Source organism: Neofelis nebulosa, chromosome 15, assembly GCF_028018385.1.
Source record: "Neofelis nebulosa isolate mNeoNeb1 chromosome 15, mNeoNeb1.pri, whole genome shotgun sequence".
In the NCBI taxonomy this organism is placed as follows: Eukaryota; Metazoa; Chordata; class Mammalia; order Carnivora; family Felidae; genus Neofelis; species Neofelis nebulosa.
Window position 1 is genome coordinate 12,011,017 of NC_080796.1, and position 20,534 is coordinate 12,031,550.

General features: G+C 38.2%; 1 protein-coding gene across 4 annotated transcripts in view; it reads right to left on the reverse strand.

Moving 5' to 3' along the window:
- The window catches only part of CATSPERE (catsper channel auxiliary subunit epsilon), a 198,323-nt gene that overhangs the window by 138,558 nt on the left and 39,231 nt on the right, over nt 1-20,534 (reverse strand). For 3 of the 4 annotated variants that reach the window (XM_058701752.1, XM_058701751.1, XM_058701753.1), the window contains one exon: nt 5,265-5,289. The exons of the other annotated variant lie outside the window; for it this stretch is intronic. In XM_058701752.1, coding sequence (XP_058557735.1) covers nt 5,265-5,289 — 25 coding nt within the window. The remainder of the gene's footprint in view (nt 1-5,264; nt 5,290-20,534) is intronic. 4 annotated transcript variants of the gene reach the window in all.

Here is a 20,534-nt window from a genome sequence, read left to right on the forward strand (position 1 = left end):
ACATAGCCCCCTAGGATCTGCTTTTTTTTCTTTCAACATTGTGTAACTAGGATTTATTTGTGTTGTTGCCCTAACTGAGCCCATTCATTTTTATTGCTATTTAAAATTCCATCATGTGAACGTACCACAACTTTTCCATTCTCCTGTTGATGGGCATTTGCATTCTTTCTGTTTGGGAGGGATGGATTTTATGAGCATTAAAAAAAATTTTTTTTTTAATGTTTATTTATTTTTGACAGAGAGAGAGCAAGGGAGCATGAGCGGGGAAGGGGCAGAGAGAGAGGGAGACACAGAATCCGAAGCAGGCTCCAGGCTCTGAGCTGTCAGCACAGAGCCCAACGCAGGGCTGGAACCCACAGACTGCGAGATCATGACCTGAGCCGCAGTCGGACGCTCAACCTACTGAGCCACCGAGGCGCCCCATGAGTGTTTTCTGCTATGAGCATTTCTGAAAATGTCTCTTGATGCTTGAGAGCAAGAGTTTTCTCCTGGGTATATACTTAGGAGTGGAAATGCTGAGTTGCAGAATATGTGTCGGATAATGCAGGATGATTTCACAAAATGGCTGCACCAGTTTACACCTCCACCGTCTCTTCGAACACTTAGGGATATTAGCTGGTTAGTGTCATCTATGTTGTAAAAGTTTTTCATAACTATTTATTGTCTGAACTATGCTTATGGTACTTTTGTGATACAAAAGTTTTTAATTTTCACGTTTTCAATTATGGCTATCTTTAATTTAAAGATTCTGGTTTCCAGTCTAGGATAAGATTTCCCTTCATTTTATATGGTACAGTTTCAAGTTCTCCCCAAATCTGGTTTTACATTAAACTCTTTCTCGTATGCCAATTGGAATTTATTTTTTTATATGGTATAAGAGAGGATTACACTTTCATTTTCTTCCAGGAGTATAACATATTATACCATATCACTACACATAATTGGTGAAATACTTTTTCAAAAAGAGACCAAAAAAAACCCCAGACTCTTAAATACAGAAAACAAACTGGTGGTTGCCAGGGGTTAGTTGGGTGGGGGATGGGTGAAATAGGTAAAGAGGATTAAGATACATGCACACGTATCATGATGAGCACTGAGTAGTAATGGATAGAATGGTTGGTTCACTATATTGTATACCTGAAATATAACATTGTGTGTTAATTATATTGGAATTAAAAACAAAAATCTTAAAAAGAATAAATTGGAAAACAAAGATATTTTTTCAGTAAAAAAATTGACATTAGATCCAATTAAATACTTTAAAAACTAGATCTTTTAAAGATCACTCAACAGGGGCACCTGGTTGGCTCAGTCGGTTAAGCGTCCAACTCTTGATTTCAGCCCAGGGCATGATCTCATGGTTTGTACGATCAAGCCCCACATCAGGCTGTGTGCCGACGACATGGAGACTGTTTGGGATCGATCTCTCTCTCTCTCTCTCTCTCTCTCTCTCTCTCCCTCCTTCTTTCTCTGCCCCTCCCCCACCCATGCACGCACTCACTCTCTCTCAAAATAAATAAATAAACATTTAAAGTATATTTAAAAAATCATTCAACAAAATTTGACAGTGATTCTTGCTACAAGTTCTGTGTCTTTCCTGTTAAATTGATTCATCAGTATTTTAGTCTCTATTGCTATTATAAATTTATAATATTGTACATTTTTTCTTGTTTTATTACTTACGCTGTTATGTTCAAGACAATGTTAAATAATAGTGATGATATTTACTGACAGATGAGCACATTTGTCCAGTTCCTGATTTTAGTTGAATCAAAAGTATTTCATAATTTATAATAATATTGTTAATTATTTGAGAAGTCTGTGTTTTTTTATTAAAATCAAGTGGTTCCCTAGGGTGCCTGGGTGGCTCAGTCGGTTAAGCATCCAACTTCGACTCAGGTAATGATCTCGCAGTCTGTGAGTTCGAGCCCCGCGTCAGGCTCTGTGCTGACAGCTCAGAGCCTGGAGCCTGTTTCCGATTCTGTGTCTCCCTCTCTCTCTGCCCTTCCCCAACTCATGCTCTGTCTCTCTGTCCCTCTGTCTCAAAAATAAAAATTAGAGTAACATTTTAAAATGTTAAAATCAATGTGGTTCCCTTCTAAACTTGTTTTGTTTGGTGTTTCCATTAGGAATGGCTGTTCAATTTTTAAATTTACTGATGTGATCATTTATTTTCTTCTTTACTGCATTTATGGAATGGATATTGTTGTCAGCTTTCTTGGTATTGAACCAGTGTTGCATTCTGGAAGATACTGGCCCTTTTTAATTTATTCTTTTAATACATTGTTGGATTCCATTTGCTATTATTTTATGTAGAATTTTTGCACCTATATATACAAGGATATTGATCTACACTTCCTTACTTCCCTTCTCTTTGCCTATTTTTGGTACTTTTGCATATTTATTAGTGGTTTTTGATTTGTGGTAACCATTAGGTGTGTATATAACCTCTTCTGCATATAGCAGTCCATATTAAGTCCATGGTTGTTAAAGTTTGAACACATTCTTTACTCCTCTCCTCCCACGTTTAGGTATATATTGTTATATTTCACATTCTTTTATTTTGTGAGTTCCTTGACTTTTTTTTTTTTTTACAGAAATATTGTTACTGCTTTGTGTTTCCTACTTTATACTGTCACTTTTGGTCTTTCCACTCAAAGTGTCCCCTTTAAAATTTCTTACAGGGCTGGTTTAGTGGTCATGAACTCCTTTAGTTTTTTTGTTTTTTCTGGGAAACTCTTTATCTCTCCTTCTGTTCTGAATGATAGCCTTGCTAGATAGAGTATTCTCAGGTGCAGATTTTTCCCATTTAGCACTTTGAATATACCATACCATTCTCTTCTGCCTTGAAATGTTTCTGCTGAAAAATCTTCTGCTAGCCTTATGAGTTTTCCCTGTTAAGTTAGTCTTCTTTTGTCTTGCTGCTTTAACATTTTTTCCTTCATCACTATATTTTACTAATTTAATTACAATTTGTCTTGGTGTGGGTCTGCTTTTGTTGATTTTGATGGGGGTTCTCTGTATCTTCTGGATATGGATATCTGTTTTACTGCCCAAATTAGGGAAGTTTTCAGCTTCCCTGATAAATTTTCTGACCCCTTTTCTCTCTCTACTTTTTGTGGCACTACTATAATACAAATTTTATTACCTTTAATGGAATCACTGAGTTCCCTAACTCTATTCTTGTTTTGCATAATTCTTTTTTTCTCCCCTCTTATGTTCAGCTTGATTACTTTCCATTACTCTGTCTTTTGGGCTATTAATTCATTCCTCTCCTTCTTCCAGTCTGTTGTTCATTCCATGAGGCATATTTCTCATTTTGTTTATTATGACCTTTATTTCTGCTATGTTGTTCCCTATCTCTGTGTAAGGGTTTAACTCATGTCTTCTACTCTTTTTGAGTCCAGTGAGTATCCTTATGATCAATGCTTTAAATTCTCTATCAGACATGTTACTTATATCTGTTTCACTTAGATCTCTGGCATGGTCTTGTTCTGTTCTTTCATTTGGGATAAATTTCTCTGTCTTCTCATTTTGTCTATGTCTCTGTGCCTATTTCTGTGTTAGGAAAGTCAGCTATGTCTCCTGTTCTTGAAGGTAATGATCTTATGAAGAAGAGGTCCTATAGTGCTCTCTGCCATGTAATGTCATCTGTTCCCCAGGGCCTGCGCTTCTGGAAATGTCTCCAATGTGTGTTGCATGTGCTCTGCTGCTTTGTCCTGGCTGTTTTATCCTTCAGGCCAGTCATCTGCAGGGTCTCTGCCTATTGTAGGCACTGTTTGGTCTCTGGCCTGAATGTGGCACATTTTAACTAGGTGTGCTTTGGTCTGCTTGTAAAGTGAGATCTGTTGACTCCACTTGGCGGAACTGAGATGCTGCAAAATTCCCATGATGGGTAACATGGTGTGAGTAGGGGTTTAGGCTGGTCTTTAGGGGGAAGGGGTCTGCCATGCTGGGGCTGAGACAAGCATGGCTCAGATAGGCAGTTCTACTGGAGCATGGGGGAGTGGAGCTTGGTGTAAGCAAGGTAGGCAGTGAGTGTCAGTGCCGCAGTGGTTCCCACAGGTGGTCCTGTGCTTATGCTGAGGGCCAGGAGAGGGAAATGACGCTGGCCAATTCCTTTGTTCCCCGAGGTTTCTCTCTGTGAATGCTACTTCTCTAGGACTCGCTCTGAGATGACTGAATAAACTCCGCACTGTGTGCCACAGGTGCTCTTTTGATTGCTATTTCCACAATGTAGGGTTGTTTGCCTACCTTCTCTGCAAGAATAGTACAGTGCCATTCAGGCTCTATCCCAGCCAAGCCCACTGACCTTTAAGCCCACTGGTTGCAAGAACTCATGAAATTCGGCCCCTCTTGCTTTCCAAGCCAACTGCTACAGGGATGCATTTTTCCTGTGTGCTCCCCTGTGTGCTGGTCTGTCTCTTGTCCTTCTTCATGACCATGGCTCCCTCCTTACCACAGTGGCCACAATCTCTCTCCCAAAGCGCATCTCCACACTTCCTACCTTCTTTGATGTGGCTTCTCTACCGTCAGTTGTGGAGTTTATTCTGCCAGTCTTCACATCAATTTCTGGCGTATTTAGGATGATTTGATGGCTATTTAGTTACATTCATGGAAGGAGGCGAGCCTAGGATCCTTCTACTCGACTGTCATCTTCCACCCTCGGACCAGATGTTAAAACCTTTTGATCTCAAGACCCATTCATAGCCTTAAAAATTATTGAGAATACCACAGAGCTTCTGTTTTAGGTGGGTCAGATCTATCAATATTTACCATGTATCAAACCGAGAAGATATTTATGAATTTATTTTAAAAACTATGATAAACCCATAAAATGTTAACATGACATATATTTTAATGAAAAAGAGCTATTTTCCAAAACAAAGAAAAGCAGAAGAATGGTTGTTTTGCATTTTACATCACAAAATGTCTGTGTTATCTGTCTTAATAGAAGACAGCTGAATTGTCATCTGTGCTCCTGCATTCAAGCTGTTGGCACATGTTGTTTTGGTGGAAGTATGTGGGGAAAATCTATCCTCGCACAGATATGTGGTTGGGAAAGGGTAGAGCTCAGGGACCTCCTGAAAAGGTCTGTGGAGCTCTAGAGGTCCTCAAATCATATTGTAAGTACCACTGCTCTAGGCAAATTTTGTTGAAAAATTAGTTTGGGAAATTCTCCTTCTGGGTAACATGAAAGATTAGAGGCAAATAATACAGTAGTGATATGGGAAGGATATATAAAATTTCAAAACATGTTTTACCTGGGTAAAGTTGTGAAAGAAACTTCTGTTGAGAAAAAGAGGAATCACATTTTAGTAAACAGCATGCTAAATATTAGTTTGAATACTTCGCTTTCAATATACATGTTTCTAAGTCTCTCAATATTCTTATATTCCATTATAAATACATAAACAATTAAATACAAAATTTTTAAAAAGCTACTATGTCTATAATTAAATATAACGACTGATTCTCACATGTTATCACATGTCAAAAGGCTGACAGGCTTGAATCTGCATGCTGCCTTAGTAACATTACAAGTTCACGTAGCCAAAATTGCATGAGCAGTCTTTAAAACTGTGATATGATCATTCTGCCTAAGAAAGTCTATAGTGTTTACATGCTGTAATTTATGCCAATTTATGCCAACAAAGTCATCAATTGGCAGTGAAAATCTTTCATTAACTGCCCTTTCAATTTAAATTTTCTGAAAGGAACATTTATCTGTATGTTCAGTTGCATGTTTTTTAGAAAGTGATGTTCATTTAATGATATCTGTATTTTCTTTCTCATATAAGCTCTAAAAGTCAATGCCTCAGGACTATGTTCTTTTATTTGCTGATTGCTGCACAGTGCCTGGTACGTTATTATGTATAAAATGGAAAAAAAAAGATATTTTGGGAATCAGTAAATATGTATGCAGTGAGTTTCTGAGACCATATAACGAAAACAATATTTCATATGTTCAAGCTGATTTTATTCTATTTTTAAAACATGTGTTTTTAGAGAGAGAGGGAGCAGAAGCTGGGAGGAAGGGCAGAGGGAGAGAGAGAAAGAATCTTAAGCAGACTCCATGCTCAGCATGGAGCCCAATTCAGGTCTCGGTTCCACAACCTGGGGATCACGAGCTGAGGTGAAATCAAGAGTTGGATGCTCAGCTGACTGAGCCACCCAGGTGCCCCCATATGTTCAATCTGATTTTTAGAAAGCAAATGGAAGTAAGTACTATAAATATTGATAAGTGTTCACAAAGAACTAGGTTGATCAAAAAGATCCCAAGCTCCAGGGCTGGAGTGTCCTCCTTGTGTTATGCTACTTGTCTGAGGTGCAGGAAATAAGAACAGAAGTGGGTCACTGAGTGACTTACCTGTCTATCTGGAAAGGAAAATTTAAAGGCAAAAGGAGAAATGTACTGATAATATGAGAAAGGTTTTAGTATTAATACTAAAAAGCTTATTAAAGGTAAACTTGCAGAGAGACAGTATCAGTTGATGTTAAAGTAACAACCTCGATTTTCATGGAAGATGATATTAGCAGCGTTCTGTTGGATCTTTATCAGAATGCTTGCCTTTCTTAAGTGGTGCACAAACTGAAGCGTAGAATGAAAAGAGAGTCAAAGAAAGAAACCTGAATGGAGCTGACATTTAAGGTAAGGACAGATCATAAAAAGCCAAACAAAAAGACTGGGAGGGGATCGTTAGAAAAAACAGAAGAGGCTGATGTCACCAAGATGGTACAGTGGAAGAAGCCAACCTCCTTTCCCCAACAAAGATCAACAATTAGACAGCTATCTACAAACAAAAACAGTTCTGGGAGAGTTCAAGAGTCCACTTAAGAAACTTCAACGAAGTAGAACAAAAACCTAGGAGCAACGGCACAAAAAGGGAAGGAAGAATGCTTCATTTTGTTCTAATCATCCCATCTGCCAAGCCGGCCTTGCTCTGTGTCAAGAGGGAACTCACCAGCTGTAGAGTTCCCCTCCCTGGGAAAGGGAGGGCAGGGTGATTGACCAGCTTCCCCAGCCTTTTGGGGGTACGGCACGGAAGACCTGTTTAGGTTTCACCCCATCCAGAGACTGTCAAAGCTGAGATGTATAGAGATGGCCAGAAACAAGGAAGAAAGGCAAGCACTACCAGTGTCAACCACACAGTGGGAGCAATGAGGGTCCCAGTGACCTGGTTCTACAGGGGACCCAGAAGCTTTCACTACAGAAGAAACCAATGGTCAGGACAGCCATCATGGACGCCTGCAGATTTCACTAGTTTTTACCCCACAGGTTTTTGCATTTGCAGGTTCCAGCTGCCCGAGTCCCTTCCCATTCACCTGTCCTCACCACTGGCAGAGAATGGGATCCATACAAGCAGCTAGCTTCAGCCTCTGCAGCTGTACAAGTGCAGGATGCAGCCTAGAACCCCACAGCTTACCTCCATCCCTCTGCAGGTGCTTAGGGCTAGCTCCTCCAAATGTGCACCTCTAGGCTCCCGAGCCCAACTCCCACTACTTGCTCCATTGCCTTGGGCATGTCTGTGGCAAGACCCTGCATCTTTGGGAAGTCATTCCAATGGTCAAAGCTGTTTGTGAGTCTAGATCTGGCCCTGTCTACTATGACCGGCCTCCATTACTTGTGCCCATATCTGTGGTGAAACACCACAGCCACAGGAATGCACACAGATAGCCAGGACTCCTACAGTTGTTTGTATGCCTGCATTTGGCCTGGCCCTTGCTGCTGTCCCTGGTCCTCAACACTATGTGTGTGCCTAAAACTGACCCCTACCAGGACACAGAAAACTACCAGCAGGCCCCCACAGCTAAATATGTGCACACCACTGGTTCGGGCCACTACCACTTCCTGCTCTGGTCCCTAGCCACTGGACCTGGAGGAGCTGTGGGGAACATTAACAGACGTTGCAGTCACTGTGAGCACTACATAGCACTTGCCAAATATCACACAGTTGTTGATGTTATGGACTCCAGTGGCCTGACCTAATGAGACATCATGCATCTCTGAACCCCAAGATGCCACATGCCCCTGAGGTGCCCTACATCACTAGACCTGGGGTCACTGTATTCTCCACCCACCAGTGAAGGTTTTCCTTAGCAAAGTCAGTCTTCCAAAGTTTGGAAGAGGTGACTGCTTTTTCAAATATATAGACACTTATGTGAGGATAAAGGGAACATGAAAAATCAAGGAATCATGACACCACCAAAGGAATACACAAATTCCAGTAATGGGCCCCCCAAAATGGAGATACATAAATGCTTCAAAAAGGAATTCAAAATAATGTGTCTAAAGATGCCCAGAGAGCTACAAGAGAACAAAGGTCAACAATTTAATGAAATCGGAAAAACAATAGAAGAATAAAGCAAGAAGTTCAATAGACAGAAAACATGGAAACACACACACACACACACACAGAAAATTTGAAGCTAAGGATACAATGACTTCACTGAAGAATTTACAAAAGATCTCCAAGAGCAGGCTGGACAAAACAGAAGAATCAATGAACTCAAAGGCAGATCATTTGAAATTACCCAGTTCAGAAAAGAAAAAAGAAAAAAAAGAATAAAAAAGGATGACCAAAGCCTGGGATACCATTAAGAGAAACAATGAGTGCATCACTGGGGTCCCAGGAGGAGAAGAGAAGGAAAATCTTAAAGATAAAATGGCTGACAACTTCCTAAATCTAGGGAAAGATTTGGATATTCAAGTTCATAAAGCTAAATCACCCCCAAATTTCAATGTAAAATGATCTTCTCCACAGCCATTAAAATAAAATTATCTAAAATAAAATACAAAGAAGAGAATTTTAAGAGCAGGAGGAGAAAAAAAAAAAACCCTCTCATACAAACGATCACCCTTAGGTGATCTCAGCAGAAACCTCACAGTCAGGAAAGAGTGAGATGATACATTCAAGGTGCTGAAAGAAAAAAACTGCCAACCAACAACGCTTTATCAGCAAATCTGTCCTTTAGAAATGAAAGCAAGATAGACTTTCCCAAACAAATAAAAATTGAGGGGGTTTATCACCACTAGGCTTGCCTTACATAAATGCTGTAAGGAGATCTTCAAGCTGAAATAAAAAGTCTTCTAATTAGTAAAAAGAAAACATGAAAATATATAACACACTAGTAAAGGGAAATATGTAAAAAGATTCTGAATATTTTAATATTGTAACAGGGTGGTGTGTTAGCCACTCACCTTTAGTATAAAGGTTAAAGGACCAAGTATTACAAATTGTAATGGCCACACAACATACGGAGATGTAGAATTCTGGGAAGATGGCAGACTTGGAGGATTCTAAGCTCACCACATCCCACAGACACACTGAGATAACAGCCACAGGAGTGCAACTAACACGGAAAATGACTGAAAGACTGGCGGAACAGACTTTGCACACTTAATCGTAGAGAGGAGGCCACATCAAAATGGGTAGGAAAGGCTTTCGGGAAGCCTTGGCTGGGAAGTTTGGCTGGGAACCAAACAGCCGGTGAGGCTAACCCCAAACAGGAGGGACAGCACAAGCGTGGAGAAGCGAGAGCATCAGACTCCACACCGGGCACCCCAGGCACGGGGAACCCAAACTGGGAAGATGAGTACCCATAACACTTGGCTGTGAACACCAGTGAGGCTCAATTTCATGAGTTTTTACAACCAGCAGGGCTTAGCTCTGAATACCTTAAAAATCAGTGGGCTTAGCTCCAGGAGAGCCATTGTGCAACAGGAAACTGAAATGCCACCTGTAAAGGGTCAGCAAAGTAAACAACCCAGCCAAGGCACAGCAGAGAAGCAGCAGCCTGGAAAGTGCCTGAGGTATATGGCAGATTTATTTACTGAGGTATCGATTCATTTGCTAATCTCAGAATATGCACTGGAGGGACAGGGACCTTTAAGAGACTTCTCCAAAAACAGAAGAGATGGCAGGCACTGTTTCTCTGCCCCCCACCAGCCTAGACAGCTGATGCTTGTGGGAACGAGCATGAACACAATCCATGTATCTTGCTAACACTGCATTTTCTGCCTCCAGGTTCTCCTGTGTATCCACCCCATCCAACCCCCCCCATGTGGCAGGTGTCTCTTCAAAGTGGCTCCAGCCCCAGCACACCTTGCAAGCAGCCTTGGCAGGGACGGGTGGAACTCCAAGGTGACTCCAGCCCTGGGGAGAGGGGAAGAAAACCAGACACACACCAGTGTCCCCATAGTCCCAGCAGCTAAACCCTACAGCTGGCAGTGCAGTGCCCTGCTGGTCAATGTGACTGCAGCTTGCGCACACATATGGGGGAGCAGGCGTGTGGTCTGACTGTGGCCCCATTCACCAACAAAAAGCTCTCGGGGGCAGCACAGGAAGAAATCCCTGCAGTTCAGTGTGACTACAGCACCCACAGACAGACTGGGGGCAAACTGTGAGTCTCACTGCCAACTCCACCTACCAACAAAAACCTCCCAAGGGACAGGCTGGGAGAGCACTCTGTAGGTTGGTGCAAGGGCAACCCCAGCAAATGGAATGGGGGTTGGCATCGGGCCAACTGCCAGATCCACACACCAAGGAAGGCCTCTGTGGACAAGGCAGGGAGAGGGCCCTATAGGTTGGTGAGACTGCAGCTGAGGGCAGGCACCTGTGCTGACTTCTAACACTGCCCAATTGCAAGCCCACAGGGGCCCCAGACCGGTTCCTTAATAGCACAAGGACTAACCCCCACCCAGTGTACCCAAAAAAGGCAAAAGTGGGCCAATGTAACTGACTTGACTGAAGGCAAACGTGGCTCAGCCACAACAGTAGGGCATATACAATCCACATGGGAGACATCCCTGAAGTGCCTGGTTCTGGTGAACCTAATGGTAACCATAAATCAAAAACCTTTGATACACGATAAATAAAGAGAAAGGAATCCAAGCATATTACTAAAGAAAGCCATCAGGCCACAGGGGAACTGAGCAAAAGAAGAAGAAAGGAACCAAGAGGAACTACAAAAACAACCATAACACAAATAACAAGATGGCAATAAGTACACACCTATCAATAACTGCTCTAAATGTAAAAAAACTAAATGCTCCAGTAATTTGTGTCAGAAAATACAGGGTGACTGAGAGAGCGAGAGATAAAAGGAGATGCATCTATATGCTGCCTTCAGTAGACTCACTTCACACCTCTAGACACACGCAGGTTGAAAGTGAAGGGATGGAAAATCATTCATCATGCAAATGGAAGGGAAAAGTAAGTTGCGGTGACAATACTTATATCAAAAACATACACTTTATTTTTTAAAATGTTTATTTGTGTGTGTTTGTGTGAGAGAGAGAGAGAGTGCGCATGCACATGCAGACAAGTGGAGAAGGGGCAAAGCGGGCCCACACTAGCAACGGAAAGCCTGATGTGGAGCTTGAACTCACTAACTGCAAGATCATGACCTGAGCCAAAGTCAGATGCTTAACTGAGCCACCCAGGCACCCCAAACAAAATAGACTTTAAAACAAAGACTAGAAGGTGCCTCATTAGCGCAGTAGGTAGCGCTTCAGTCTCATAAAACAAAGACTAGCAAGAAAGAAAGGGCATGACATAATGATAGAAGGAACAATGCAACAAGAGGACATAACAATTATAAATATTTATGCACCCAATATGGAAACACCTAAGTACATAAAGCAACCATTAATAGACATAAAGGAAGAAATTGACAATAACACAATGATAGTAGGGGACCTTAACATCCCACTAACATCAATGGATAGATTATAGAGACAGAAAATCAACAAGGAAACAGTGGCTTTCAATGACACATTAAACCAGGATGATCTAACAGATATTCAGAACATTTTCACCCCCAAACAGCAGAATACACATTCTTTTCAAGAGCACAAAGAACATTCTCCGAAATAGATCACACGTTATACAGCAAAACAAGTCTCAATAAATTAAAAAAGATTCAAATCATATCATGCATTTTTCCTGTGTATTAAACTAGAAATGAATCACAAGAAAAAAATCTGGAAAGGACACAACACAAATACATGGAGGCTAAATAACATGTTACTAAACAATAAATGGGTCAACCAAGAAATCAAAAAGCAAATAAAAAATACAAAGAGAGAAATAAAAATGAAAACATAATGGTCCAAAATCCTTGGGGAGCAGCAAAAGCTCTTCTACAGGGGAAGTTTATAGCAATACATGCCTAACTCAAAAAATAAGAGAAATCTCAAATAAACAAGCTAACCTTACACCTAACCTTAAAGCTAGAGAAAGAAAAACAAAGCCCAAAGCCAGTAGAAGAAAAAAAATAATAAAAATTAGAGAAGAAATAAATTAAGACTAAAAAACAATAGAATAGATCAATAAAACCAGGATCTGGTTCTTTGAAAAGATAAACAAAATTGATAAACCTAGAGAGAGAGAGAGAGAGAGAGAAAACTGAAATAAAATCAGAAATAAAGGAGAAGAGGGTGCCTGGGTGGCTCAGTCAGTTGGGCATCTGACTTGGTTTTGGCTCAGGCCATGCTCTCATGGTTCATGGGTTTGAGCTCTGCATAGGACTCTGCACTGTTAGTGCAGAGCCTGCTTGGGATTCTCTCTCTCTCCCTCTATCTGGCCTCTCCTGCTCTCTCTTCTCTCTCTCTGTCTCTCAAAATAAATAAACTTTAAAAAAAGAAATAAAGGAGGAGAGCGGTGCCTGGGTGGGTCAGTCAGTTAAACATCTGACTTCAGCTCAGGTAATGACCTCACAGTTTGTGAGTTCAAGCTCCACGTTGGACTCTGTGCTGACAGCTCAGAGTCTAGAACCTGCTTTGGATTCTGTGTCTCCCTCTCTTTCTGCCCCAACCCCACTCATGCTCTGTCTGTCTGTCTGTCTGTCTCTCTCTCTCAAAAATAAATAAACGTAAAAAAACTTTTAAAAGGAAATAAAGGAGGAGAAATAACAACCAACACCATAGTAATACAAACAATAAGAGAATATCATGAAAAATTATATGCCAACAAATTGCACAACCTAGAAGTAATGGATAAAATTCCTAGAAACATAAAGCTTCCAAAACTGAATCAAGAAGAAATAGAAAATTTCAATAGACAGATTACCAGCAATGAAATTGAATCAGTAATCAAAAAACTCCCAATGAATAGAAGTCCAGGAACAGACAGCTTCATAGGTAAATTGTATCAAACATTTAAAGAAGAGTTAATAACGTCTATTCTTCTCAAATAATTCCAAAAAACAGAAAATGAAGGAAGGCTTCCAAATTCATTCTATGTGGTCAGCATTGTCTTGATATCAAAACCAGATAAACACACTATAAGAAAAAAGAGAACTACAGGCCAATATGTCTGATCACAGATATAAAAATTCTCAACAAAATATTAGCAAAACAAATCCAACAATACATTTAAAAAATCCTTCACCACAATCAAGTGGGATTTATTCCCAGGATGCAAGTGTGGCTCAATATTTGCAAGTCAATCAACTTAACACATCACATTAACAAGAAAATGGATACAAACCATATCATCATCTCAATTGATGTATAAAAAGCATTTGACAAAATGTAACATCCACTCATGATAAAAACTCTTAACAAAGTAGGTTTAGAGGGAACATACCTCAACATAATAAAGGCCATATGTGAAAAGCGCATCGCTAACATCATACTCAATGGTGAAAAACTGAGGATGTCCACTCTTACTGCTTTTTTCAACACAGTACTAGAAGTCCTAGCCACAGCAATCAGACAGAAAAAGAAATAAAAGGTATCCAAATTAGGAAAGAAGAAGTATAACTCATATTTCCAGATGATATCACACTATATATAATAAATCTTGAAGACTCCACCAAAACTACTAGACCTGAGAAGTGAATTCAGTAAAGTTTTAGGACACAAAATTAATATATAGAAATCTGTTGCATTTCTATACACTAATAACGAAGCAGCAGAAAAAGAAATTAAGAAAACAATCTCATTTATAATTACACCAAAAAAAACTAAAATAATAGGAATAAACTCTTAACCAAGGAGGTGAAAGACCTGTGCCCTGAGAACTATAAAACACTATGAAAGAAATTGAAGATGACACAAACAAATGAAAGATATCCCATATTCATGGATTGGGAGAACCAATATTGTTAAAATGTCCATACCACCCAAAGCAATCTACAGATTTAATAAAATCCTTATCGAAATACCAAAAGCATTTTTAACATAAGTAGAGCAAATAATCCTAAAATGTGTATGGAATCACAAAAGACCCTGAGTAGCCAAAGCAATCTTAAAATAGAAGAAAGCTGGAGGTGTCACAGTCCTAGATTTCAAGCTATACTACAAAGCTGTAGTAATCAAAACATTATGGTACTGACACAAAAATAGACACATAGAGCAATAGAACAGAATAGAGAGTCTAGTAATAAGCCCATGATTTTTATGGTCAATTACTCTATGATAAAAATGTTAGAATATACAATGCAAAGAAGACAATCTCTCAAAAATGATGCTGGGAAAACTGGACAGCTTCATGTAAAAGAATGAAATTGGACCACTTTCTTATACCGTGCACAAAAATAAATTCGAAATGGTTTAAAGACCTAAATGTAAGACCTGAAACCATAAAACTCCTAAAAGAAAACATAGGCAGTAATTTATTTCATATCAGCAGTAGAAACATTTTTCTAGATATATATCCTCAGGGAGGGATACAAAAGCAAAAATAAACTAATGGGACTACATCAAAGTAAAAAGATTTAGTACAATAAAGGAAAGCATAAATAAAACAAAAAAAGCAACCTATTGAATAAAAGAAGGTATCTACAAATGATATATCCAATAAGAGGTTAATATCCAAAATACACAAAGAACTTCTACAATTCAACATCATAAAAACTCAAATAATCCAGCTAAAAAATAAGCAGAGAATCCAAATAGACATTTTTCCAAAGAAGACATACAGATGGCCAAATGGGTAAAGATGTTCAACACCATGAATCATTCAGGAAATGCAAATCAAAACCACGATGACATATTGCCTCATAACTGTCAGAATGGCTAGAATAAAGAACACAACAAATAGTAAGTGTTAGCAAGGATGTGCAGAAAAAGGAACAGTCATGTACTGCTGGTGGGAATGCAAACTGGTGCAGCCCCTGTGGGAAAATTATGTCGGTTCCTCAAAAAATTAAAAATGGAATTACTACAGTAATTCTACCGGTGGGTATTTACTGAAAGAAAATGAAATCAGCAATTTGACAAGATATATGTATCCATGTATTTATTGCAGCATTATTTATAATAGCCAAAATATGGAAGCAACCCAAGGGTCCATCCATAGATTGGTATGTATATACAATGGAATATTACTCAGCTATAAAAATGAAGTGAAATCTAAACATTTGCAACATGGATGGAGATAGACAGTATAATGCTAAGTGAAATAAGTCAGTTGGAGAAAGATATACCATATGATTTCACTCATATGTGCTATTTAAGAAACAGAAACAAATGAACAAAGAAAAAAAGAGACAAACAAAAACCAGCCTCTTAAATATAGCAAACAAACTGGTGGTTGCCAGAAGGAGGTGGGTAGGGAGATAGGTGAAATAAATAAAGGGGATTAAGAGTACACTTATCGTGATGAACACTGAGTAATATATAGAATTGTTGAATCATTATAGTGTATACCTGAAGCTAATGTAACACTGTATGTTAATTGTATTTAAATTTTAAAAAATACAAAAAATACATTAAAAAATTTTTAAAGAGATGTCAGTATTGACAACAAAACATAAAATGTGGGGTGGGGAAATAAAATGGTAGAGTTTTGTATGTGATAGAAGGTAAGCTGCTATCAGCCCCACGTAGAATGCTGTTATATCTATAAGATATTTCAAGTAAGCCGACAGGTAACCACAACAAAACCAAACAAAACAAATCTCAGCTATCATAGGTTCACACAAGATAAAGAGACGGGAATCAAAGTATACCATTGTGGAAAATCATCAGTTTACAAAGGGACAGCAAGAGAAGAAGAAAGGAACAGAGGAATACAAAAAAGTAAGGGGGGCACCTGGGTGGCTCAGTTGGTTAAGTGTCTGACTCTTGGTTTTGGCTCAGGTCATGATCTCATGGTTCATGAGTTCAAGCCCCGCATTGAGGGGCACCATTGTGGAGCCTACTTAGGATTCTCTGTCTCCCTCTCTCTCTGCCCCTCCCCCACTCGTGCTGTCTCTGTCTCTCTCAAAATAAATAAACTTTAAAAAAACACAAAAGAGCAAGGAAATTAATAAAATGGAATTGGTAAGACCTATCTAACAATAATTACTTTTAATGTAAATGGATTAAATTCTCTAAACAAAGATACAGAATAGCTGCATGGATAAAAAACAAGACCCCTTTATATGCTTCTTATAAAAGACTAACTTCAGCTTCAAGGATATATACAGGCTCAAAGTAAGGGATGGGAAAAGATAGCTCATGCAAGTAGAAACCAAAATAGAGTGGAATAGCTATACTTATATCAGACAAAATAGATTGTAAGCTTAAAAAGTGTAACAAGAGACACAGAAGGTAACTGTGTAATACTAAAGAAGCTAATTCATCAAGAGGCTATAACAATTGGAAACATATATGCACACAACATCAGAGCACCATATTAAGCAAATACTAACAGGTCTGAAGAGAGCAATATACAATAATATAATAGCAGGGGACTTCCATATGCCATTTTCAACAATGGATAGATCATCTAGACAGTCAATAAGGGAAAGTTGACCTTGGACTATACTTTAGACCAAGTGAAACATGTTAGGTAAAAAAAAAAGTCTCAGCAAATGTAAAAAGATTGAAATCATACTAAGTATATTTTATGAACACAATAGTATGAAACTAGATCAATTATAGGAGGAAAACTGGGAAATACACAAATATGTGGACATTAAACAACACACTGAAAAACCATGGGTGAAAGATGAAATCAAAAGGAAATTAAAAAAATATCTTGATGAGCACTGGGTGTTGTATGTATAAGTGATGGATCACTAAATTCTACTCCTGAATTCATATTATACTATGTTAAATAAATAAAATAAATTGGATTTAAATAAAATAAATTTTAAAAATATCTTGAAACAAATGAAAAAGGAAACACAATAAAACAAATTTATGGGATGCAGCAAAAACACTTCAAGAAGGGGAGTTTATAGTGATAAATGCCCCCATTAAGGGAAAAGAAAGGTCTCAAATAATCAACCTAACTTTATATGTCAAGCAACTAGACAAAGAAGAACAAACTATATCCAAAGTTAGCAGAAAAATGGAAATAACAAAGATCAGAGCAGAAATAAGTAGAGACCAAAAAAAAAACAGTAGAAAAGATCAACAAAACTAAGAACTGTTGCTTGAAAAAATAAACAAAATTGATGAAACTCTAACTAGACTAAGGAAAAAGAATACTCAAACTACTAAAATCAGAAATGTGTGGACACTACTACAAATTCTACAGAAATGCAAATGACCATAAGCGACTGCTGTGAACAATTATAGACCAACATATCTGACAATCTAGAAGAAATAAATTCCTTAAACATTATCATCTACTGAGACTAAACCAGGAAGAAGTAGAAAATATGACAGACTAAAAATGAGTCAGGTGATTGAGTCAGTAAGCACAAATCTCTCATCAAAGAAAAGCCCAGGAATAGATGGCTTCATTAGTTAATTCCAGCAAATATTTCAAGAAGAATTAATGACAATCCTTTTCAAACTCTTCCAAAAAACTGAAGAGGAGGAAACTCCCAAACTCATTTTACAAGGCCAGCGTTATCCTGATACCAAAGTCAGAAAAGCACACTACAAGAAGTGAAAACTACAGACCATATCCCTGAAGAGCAGATGCAAAAATTCTCAACAACATACTAGTAAAGCTGAATTCAACAGCATATTAAAAGGATCACACATGATAATCAAGTGGGATGTAAGGATGGTTCAACACATGCAAAGCAATAAATGTGAAACACATTAATAAAATGAAAGACAAAAGTCATATGATCATCTCAATATATGCAGGAAAACATTAACAAAATACAACATCCCTTCTTAATAAAAACTCTCAACAAATTGGATATAGAGAGAACATACCTCAACATAACAAAGGCAATATATAACAAGCCTACAGCTAACATCATACTCAATAGTGAAAGGTTGATAGTTTTCCTGTATGATCAAGAACAAGACTAGAGTGCCCATCCCACTCTCACCATTCCTACTCCATGCAGTACGGGACTCCTAACCAGAGTAATCAGGCAAGAAAAAGAAATAAAAGGCATCCAAATCAGAAAGGAAGACATAAAATTGTCTCTGCTTGCTGATATGACCTTGAATATAGAACTTCCTAAAGACACCACCAAGAAACTGTTAGAAATAATCAACAAATTCAATAAAGTTGAAGCATATGAAATCAACACACAGGAATCAGTTGTGTTTCTATACACTAACAATAAACAATCTGAAAAAGGAAGAAAATAAGCGCATTTACAATAGCATCAAAAACAATAAAATACTTAGTAATAAATCTAACCAAGGAAGTGAAAGATCTATACACCAAAAGCTATAAGACATTGAAGATGACCCAAATAAATGGAAATATATTCCATGTTCATAGATTAGGAGAGTTAATATTGCCACAGTATCCATACTACCAAAACCTATAGATTCAATAAAATCCCATCAATTTCCAATGGCATTTTTCCCCCACAGAAACAGAAGAAACAATTGTAAAATGTGTGTGGAACCACAAAAGACCCCCAATAGCCAAATCAGTTTTGAGAAAGAACAAAGCCGGAGGCATCACACTTCCTGATTTCAAAATATATTACAAAGCTATATTAATGAAAACAGTATGGTGTTGTTATTAAAAACAGACACAAAAACCAATGGAACAGAATGAAGTGTCCAGAGATAAACCCACACACTTATAGTCAACCAGCATTTGACAAGGGAGCCACAAATACTAAATGGGGAAGGAATAGTCTCTTCAGTAAATGGTGTTAGAAAAACTGGATGTCCATGTGAAAAAGAATGAAATTAGAATACTATCTTACCCCACTCAAAAAATTAACTGAAAATAGAGTAAGGACTTACACGTAAGACGAAATACAGTAAAATTCCTACAAGAAAACATAGGTGAAAAATCTCCTTGACCTTAGTTTTGACAATGATTTTTTAAAATATGGCACCAAAAGAACAAGCAACAAAAGTAAAAATTGACAAGTAGGATCACATCAAACTAAAAAGTTTCTGCACATCAAAAGAAGCAATCAACAAAATGAAAAGCTAACATACAGAATAGGAGAAAATTTTTGCCAACCATATATATGATAAGGGGTTAATATCCAAAATATATGAAAGTCATACAACTCAATATCAAAAAACAAAAAACAAACAAACAAAACCCCAATCTATTATAAAATTGGCAAAGTACCTAAAAAGACATTTCTCCAAAGAAGACATACAGTTGGTATGGTACATGAAAAGGTGCTAAACATCACTGATCAGCAGGGATATAATGACATATGACCCCACAACTGTTAGAATGGATATGATGAAAAAAATAAATAAAGACAAGAAATGACAAATACATGTTGGTAAGAATGTGGAGAAAAAGGAACCATTGCGCACTGTTGGTGGGAATGTAAATTGGTACCGATAGTATGGAAAATAGTGTGGAGGTTCTTTTACAAGTTAAAAATAGAACTACCATGTAATCCAGCAATCCTACTTCTGGGTATATTCCAAAGGAAAATAAATCATTATTTTGAAGAGTTATCTGCACTCCCATTTTTTTTAATGTTTATTTATTTTGGGGAGAGAGACAGAGACAGAGCATGAGTGGGGGAGGGGCAGAGAGAGAGAGTGAGACACAGAATCCAAAGCAGACAGGCTTCAGGCTGAGCTGCCAGCACAGAGCCTGACACAGGGCTCAAATTCATGAGCTGTGAGATCATGACCTGAGCTGAAGTTGGACATTTAACTGACTGAGCCACCCAGGTGCCCCACTGCACTCTTATGTTAACTGCAGCATCATTCACAATAACCAAGATACGGAAACAACCTAAGTGACTATCAACTGATGAGTGGATAAAGAAAATGTAGTAAATCTATACAATAGAATATCATTCAGCCATATAAAGAAGGAAATCCTGCTATTTGCAACAACATGAATGGACCTGGAGGGCATTATGTTAAGTGAAATAAGTCAGACCAAGAAGGACACTATATGACCTCCCTTATATATGGAATCTAAGAACTTCAAACTCATAGAAACAGAGGGTATATTGATGTTTACACCAAGGGTTTGGAGATAGGAGACACAAGGAGATGTTGGCCAAAGTGTACAAACTTTTAGTTATAAGCTAATTAAGTTCCAGGATCTAATGTGTAGCATGATGTATTGTACAAGAAAATATGTACAACAATAATGATGTATTGTACAAGAAAAAGAAAAAAAGACATGGAAGATAGTAGCAGGTAAGTGAAGGAAGAAAAGAGTTTCAAGAAGAAA